Source organism: Opisthocomus hoazin, chromosome 21, assembly GCF_030867145.1.
Source record: "Opisthocomus hoazin isolate bOpiHoa1 chromosome 21, bOpiHoa1.hap1, whole genome shotgun sequence".
NCBI lineage: Eukaryota > Metazoa > Chordata > Aves > Opisthocomiformes > Opisthocomidae > Opisthocomus > Opisthocomus hoazin.
This window is the reverse complement of record NC_134434.1, coordinates 5,269,734-5,277,175: the sequence shown is the minus strand read 5'-3', so window position 1 is coordinate 5,277,175 and position 7,442 is coordinate 5,269,734. Positions and strand designations below refer to the sequence as shown.

The window sequence follows — 7,442 nt, the reverse complement described above, 5'->3', positions numbered from 1 at the left end:
TACAGCGACAGAAGAAAACAAACTGTATTAATGTGACATGGAGGGCCATAAGCTCAGGGTCTCCTCGGGCAGCAGGGTGCAGGTCGTGTTCCAGCGGGGCAGGAATGGGCAGCAATCGGGAGCAGTTCTTCTCGTGGTGGGCTGAGAAAAGCATCCGCAAGTCCGAACACGACCTCCTGCGGGCTCATACGCTCAGGGGGAGCATGCCAGGCGCCGAGGACGGTCGAGAGGCTCCCAGTCCGGGGGGACCTTGATCAAAGCCGTTCACTGCCCTGAGGAGCAAGAAGAGACAGGCTGGTAAGTGATGAGCCCCAGGAGATGGCACCGCTCACCCCTCCCGGCCCCAGCAGCTGGAGGACAGACCCCTCTCCTCCCCTCTCACCTCACCCTGGCTGTACGATGATGGCTGAAAGACCACTGCGACCACAACAGGGCTCCCATGGCCGCGCCCACCCACAGGTGGGTGCTCACCCCGCTGCCTGGAGGTGGTGGGTGGTGCCCGATGACCACCCCAGGAGGACAAGCGGCTCCTGCGCAGACCCCAGGCCCCCATGCCGGGCTCTGGGCAGCTGAGGGGCTGGGCACAGCAGCGCTGGAGGCTCGCTCCCCACGGCCAGCTCCCCTCCCCTCTTCACAGGTGCTAGGGGGCTGCGAGAGGAGAACGTGGGTCTGACAGCTTTTCCATCTCTACTCCGTTCTGGCTTTGGCAGATCTTCTGTGATCAGGCTCAACACACAGCGTCTGCCCAGGCTCACCATCTGCTGATCATCACCACCACCACAGCCTTGACAACCAGAAGCGATGGCATCCCCTTATCAGGACGGCACGTCCACCCCCACTGTTGTCCCAGAATCAGCACCCTGCCCTCACAGTCGGGTTTGTAATACCAAAGGCGAGGGAGAACTCCCCCAGCCCTGCAAGGTCCCTACCTCGATGTCTGCTGGCTCCCAAGAGCTGCCTCTGCAGCCCTTCAGCAGCTTCGCCTGAACCACCAGCACCCCAGAAGATGCCATTGAGATCCCTCCTGGCAGAGCTACGTTTGGGAGAGGGGACACCTGAGGAGACAGCCTCTGCTGCCCAGAGCAGCGAGCTGCGGTGAGTAGAAGCAAGAAGGAAGAGAAGCCGAGGGCTCTCCTGACGAGCTCGAAGCCAAGCCAGGAGCCGGCAGCTCCGGGGTCCCAGGCTGCACCCACTCCGCAGAGCACATCCCGCTCGCTGCCGTCACCACCCAAGGGACCGAGGTGCCACCAGCCCACGCGCGGCGGCTCACGACTGCGTCCCGGACAGAGCAGCGCGGTTTCCGCACTCCTGTTCCTGTGCTGCACACATTCACCAGTGACCTTGCAGCTCCTGCGTCAGGGATGAAAAAACCCCGCCAGCAACCCCAGAGGCTGCTGCCGTTGCACTGGGCAGTCACAAGCTCCCTCCATGAAGAGCTGAAATCCCGACAGTCGCTAGCAAGAACAGATTCCCACGGTAACGCAGCTCGCTGCCGCAGGGAGTCGGGCTGTTTCCTTTCCCCATAGAATCACAGGATGGTGGGGGTTGGCAGGGCCCTCTGTGGGTCACCCAGCCCAACCCCCTGCCCAAGCAGGGTCACCCACAGCAGGCTGCACAGCACCGCGGCCAGGCGGGTCTGGAATATCTCCAGAGAAGGAGACTCCACAGCCTCCCTGGGCAGCCTGGGCCAGGGCTCCGTCACCCTCAGAGGGAAGAAGTTCTTCCTCATGTTCAGACGGAACTTCCTCTGCTTCAGTTTGTGCCCATTGTCTTGTTACTGGGCACCACTGAGAAGAGTCTGGCCCCGTCCTCCTGACACCCACCCTGCAGATATTTATAAGCATTTAGAAGGTCCCCTCGCAGCCTTCTCTTCTCCAGGCTGAACAAGCCCAGCTCCCTCAGCCTCTCCTCATAGGGGAGATGCTCCAGTCCCCTCACCATGCTCATAGTCCTCCACTGGACTCTCTCCAGTAGCTCCTCATCTTTCTTGAACTGGGGAGCCCAGCACTGGACACAGCACTCCAGATGGGGCCTCACCAGGGCAGTGTAGAGGGGCAGGAGAACCTCCCTCGCCCTGCTGCCCACACTCCTCCTAATGCACCCCAGGAGCCCATTGGCCTTCTTGGCAGCCAGGGCACACTGCTGGCCACTGGTCAACCTGTCATCCACCAGGACACCCAGGTCCCTCTCCACAGAGCTGCTCTCCAGCAGGGCCGCCTCAGCCCGTACTGGTGCATGGGGTTGTTCCTCCCCAGGTGCAGGACCCTGCCCTTGCCCTTGTTGAACCTCATCAAGTTCCTCTCTGCTCAACTCTCCAGCCTGTCCAGGTCACGCTGAATGGCAGCACAGCCTGCCGGTGTGTCTATCACACGTCCCAGTTTGGTGTCATCAGCAGACTTGCTGAGGGTACACTCTGTCTCTTCATCCAGGTCATTGATGAAGAAGTTAAACAAGACTGGGCCCAGTACTGACCCCTGGGGGACACCACTAGTTACAGGCGTCCAACCAGACTCAGCACCGCTGATGACAGCCCTCTGAGCTCTGCCATTCAGCCAGTTCTCAATCCACCGCACCGAGCACTCATCCAGCCCACACTTCCTGAGCTTCCCTAGGAGGATGTTGTGGGAAACCGTGTCAAAAGCCTCGCTGTTAAACACCCACACTAGCACAGCCTGGCTCAGAGCAGGGAGAAACCACCTTTCCCACCTCCTCCCCATTGAGCTGGAAACTTCAACTCCCATTCAAGCGTTGCCTCGATACAGGGAAGTGTCTCCCTGGCTGCACGCAGTAAAAAGCTGCTGGAAGAAGCTCAGGGGCAGACGTATCTCACTGTCTGCATTTGGATGACGGGCCATGAAGCCAACCTGATCCTGACACGACTCTACAAATTAGTTAACAGCTCGGAAGCACCTCTGCCAAGCAGGACGGGGGGGGGAAACAAAACCAAACAACAACAACAAAAAAACCCAAACTGGATTAAAACCTGGTAGTTTGCTCCCTTCTGAAAGGGTCAGAGAAAAGTGGCATTCCACATCAGCAGCCTGGGCCTGCTCAGGTCTGATGAGCTGCGTTCAAGGCCAGCTCTACATCTCTGTCACGTTTCCTGCACTAAACTCCGGGCTGCTCTTTCACAGAATGGTTTGGGTTGGAAGGGACCTTCAGAGGCCATCTAGCCCAGCCCCCTGCAGTGAGCAGGTGCCCAGCGACAGGACAAGGGGCAACAGGCACAAACTGAAGCAGAGGAAGCTCCAGCTGAACATGAGGAAGAACTTCTTCCCTCTGAGGGTGACAGAGCCCTGGCCCAGGCTGCCCAGGGAGGCTGTGGAGTCTCCTTCTCTGGAGATATTCCAGACCCGCCTGGACGCGGTGCTGTGCAGCCTGCTCTGGGTGACCCTGCTTGGGCAGGGGGTTGGGCTGGGTGACCCACAGAGGTCCCTTCCAACCCCGACCATGCTGTGAAATGAACCAACGCACGCCTAACCCTTGCCGGCTCCTGCTCAGAGGCACGTGTGGCAGCTTGGGTGCCCTTTGCCACCTCCCAGAGCTACATGAACAAGGCCAGAAGCCACGCAGCGATCGGGTGCTTGGCACAGACGCCACACGGAGATGACAGGACTCCGCCTAAATCACCAGTGCTACAAGTCATCCAGTGAAGCCCAAGCCCCAGCATGGAGCTGAGGCAGCAAGAGGACGAGTGCTGTAGGCACTGAGCATTGCAAGCGTTAACCAGGACAAGATGGGGAGTGCTCACAGCACTGCGACGCAAAAGAGAGACGAGAAGGCTTTCTGCTAAGATGGAAAAGCTACAACCCCATTTAGAAGCCTTTTGAGGTTTCCCCGTTGTTTGCTAATTAAAAAAATAAAGCAGGCAGGCAGCACAGAGTGCTTGTTCATGGCAGCTTCTCCCAGGATCAGCTCCTGCAGTCAGTCACCTGCCTCGGTCATCGCATCTGGCCGGCCCAAACTTGCCCTTGGTGCAGAAATAAAGGTAAAGCAGCAGCTTTGATCTGCTGAAAGCCCGTTCAGTAAGGGGGGCACAGGAAGAGGCTTCAGGTGATAGCAGCAATTGGGGGAACACTGAAAGCTGGCATTACGGCTGAGCTTACTGAGGTCTTACTCAGCCGTGGGTTGCTGTGGCAACATGAAAATGCACCAAAAAAGGGACAGAAATCAGCATTACTGTAGTTAGAAACAGAGTTAAAGGAAATTTAAAAGGAAATTTAGGAGGAGTGTGGCCAGCAGGTCGAGGGAGGTTCTCCTTCCCCTCTACACTGCCCTGGTGAGGCCCCATCTGCAGTGCTGTGTGCAGTGCTGGGCTCCCCAGTTCAAGAAAGATGAGGAGCTACTGGAGAGAGTCCAGCGGAGGGCTACGAGGATGATGAGGGGACTGGAACATCTCTCCTACGAGGAGAGGCTGAGGGAGCTGGGCTCGTTCAGCCTGGAGAAGATAAGGCTGAGAGGGGACCTTAGAAATGTTTATAAATATCTCAAGGGTGGGTGTCAGGCGGATGGGGCCAGACTTTGTCCGGTGGTGCCCAGCGACAGGACAAGGGGCAATGGGCACAGACTGAAGCAGAGGAAGCTCCAGATGAACACGAGGAAGAACTTCTTCCCTCTGAGGGTGACGGAGCCCTGGCCCAGGCTGCCCAGGGAGGTTGTGGAGTCTCCTTCTCTGGAGATATTCCAGCCCCGCCTGGACAAGGTCCTGTGCAGCCTGCTCTGGGTGACCCTGCTTCGGCAGGGGGTTGGGCTGGGTGACCCACAGAGGTCCCTTCCAACCCCTACCATTCTGTGATTCCGTGAAATTAAAATACATTAAACAGAGGAACTGTGAAAAATAACAAATAAAGTATGCTGGATGTCACCTGGCTAACCTCCCAGAGGAGAGCGGGGAAGAGAAGTCCTTGCGCCCGGTCTCCAAGGTGTCCGACAGTGCCGGGAGGAGCACACGCATCGCTCCAGCCTTCAGCTGCTCTGCCCAGGCCTGACACAGGCGCGGGGCTCCTGCACGGAGCTGACGCTGCCCGACAGCCTGGAGACCTGCCCGCAGCCATTAATCCCAGCCACATCACTTGCCTGCTGCTTCTGCCTCATTTTGCCATCCCTCAGACCCAACCCACTCTGTGGGGCCTGCGCTGCGCCCTTGCTCTGGGCTTCCTAAGAAACTGGGCTCAGGGGTGCTTCACAGGGAGCCGAAGCCCCAGTCCCTGCTGGGAACAGCCCCAGCAGTGGTTTCTGATGGATGCTCCTGACTGCCTGCCCCTGCAGTGGCATGGACCTTGTGCCCGTTTCCAACTGCTCTCTCTGCCCTGTGATTGCTAAAGACAGATTTTTACATATTAATCTTTATTCCAAGCTGTATTTTGTGCTTGGCACCTTATCTCCACGACTCTCCCAACTCTAAGTACCCAACAAAGCCTCAGCAGAAAATTCTCCTGTTGCTGAATAGCCCAGGCTGAGGAGTAAATGGATGGGCTCAAAGCATGCTTGGAGACCGGCCCTCCAAGAAAACAAGAAAAGGGAGTTTTCAGGCGGGGCAGTGCTTTGAAACACACCGCTTGCCCTCCCAAGCAGCAGTAACAGCACAAGGAGGCAGAGGAACGCCCAGCGTGGAGATGCAAGGAGGAAGATGGGGACAAGGCTGTGGCAGATGAGGCTGGCAGGGACCTGCGCCTTTCGACAGCACAGGGAACCCTCTGTGCTCCCTCGAGAGGCAGATGAGGGAGACGAGCCAGACCCTTGGATGCTGGAGGTGGTGCCCACACCGAGCCCCTGTGCCCAGGATCCCCCCACAGAGCCCGGGACCCCGGGGTCTGCGCAGGCTGCTTCCAGCTGGCACGGCTGTGGCGGGCAGGGACGGTGGCACCGAGCCGGAGCACCGCCGTCTCGACGTGCACGCTGCTGGTCACACCGTCCTCCGCCCCTGCTCTGCAACCCTGGCCGGCTCCCAGCACATCTGTGCCTTTGTTTGCTTTCCCATCGGCCAGAACCACAGCAACCGAGCATGGGCAAGACGACAGCAACGAAACGTCGAAGGAAAAATACGACCAAAGGGCAAACTAACTTTCAAAATTCACTAAATTAACAGCAGGGATACTTCATCCTGTATCTCTGATGTGACTGATTCAATCAGAACCATGCATGTATTTGAAGAACTATTGATTAGATCAAGAAAGCAAGCAGCACTCAATCTTATGTTTGCAACAGGTCACAGCAGCAGAGGAGTTTAAAGTAAGGAGAAAGAGAGGGATTGCGGCCTCAGGCTTTGATCATGGACCATTAGTTTGTAACGCTGAGAGAACTACCCCATGCAGTTAGCACAACCACCGACTCTGCACCTCCAAGCACCGAGTTAAAACGCATGCAGCTTATCATTGCAAATGAATTCATTTACCCATGACCAAGGTGGGGAATACGACCTTTTCATGCCTAGTGGAGAAAAATTGAAACAGTTTATGCACACGATAAAGACATTCTTGGCCATAACCCTGGACGCAAGAAATGGGGCAAAGGTGTTCAACTGAACCTCACCAGACCTCTCCCCTTCCACCTCTGCCCGGGCAGACGAGGGGTCCTATTTCAGCGACAAGCAGCACTCCCACCATACTCCACAGCCGCAAGCGCGTGACCCAGATAAAACCCTGGAGCATTGCAAAGCACGTTACAGGACATGGGATTACTCACCTGCATCTGAGGTACCCACACGTCCCTCTTTTCCAGGAAAACTTTTTCATAAGGCGGACTAGGGAACGGGAAGACTGCCCTGATTTCACTGCCTGATGTATTAGGATCAGGGTTGGGGTAACAGTGTGCACTGTGTAAATCTCCCTACGTGCTTCACGGGACTGCTACAAGTGTGCAAGCAGAGGCGCTTCTCGCATTCAAACCTGAGCTTGTTTGAATAAAACAAAGCTCAGCAGATTGACCAAAATAACCTAAGCATAAACATCATCTACAAGGACTTTGATATTCAAGAGTGCAGGCAGGGGAGTGGGGGAGCAGTGAACACGGAATTCATGCCTCAAGCAACAAACACTACATGCTGGCTCACATGCTGCCTCAGCTCTGCTGTTCAAGTGCCAAGGCTCTGCAGAGCCCATCAAAGTCAGAGCCATTTTGTTCCCCAACTGGATTGAAGTTAATAACCAATTAAGAAAAATTACAACACCAAAAAAAACAAGTATCTATTCGAGAACATCCTCAGGTGCTGTTCTGCCATGCCCGGGCATCCGAACAGTAACAGCACATTCCTGAAGGAACAAGTCTGCAGGAATCTAATCTCAGAGCAGACATTGAGTTTTGAAAAAGTAGGCAAGTCCTGACTCTTCCAATTCCCCAGCAAAGCCTCGCTGCAGGCCCAGCTGTCCTCCAGGCCTCTGCTAAAGCGACGCTCCCCTATGTCAGCTCCTGCCCATCGCTGTCTTCGGCTACCTGCTCAGCTC

General features: G+C 56.4%; 1 protein-coding gene across 3 annotated transcripts in view; it reads right to left on the bottom strand.

Annotated features, from left to right (window-relative positions):
• NDEL1 (nudE neurodevelopment protein 1 like 1) overlaps positions 1-7,442 on the bottom strand; it is a 30,069-nt gene continuing 22,627 nt past the window's right edge. For 2 of the 3 annotated variants that reach the window (XM_075440943.1, XM_075440942.1), the window contains exon 9: positions 1-272. In XM_075440943.1, the coding sequence (XP_075297058.1) occupies positions 185-272 (88 nt within the window). In that variant the 3' untranslated portion in view covers positions 1-184. Of the gene's footprint in view, positions 273-6,394; positions 6,430-7,442 lie in introns of all 3 variants that reach the window. The other variant, XM_075440944.1, reaches the window with a different exon arrangement.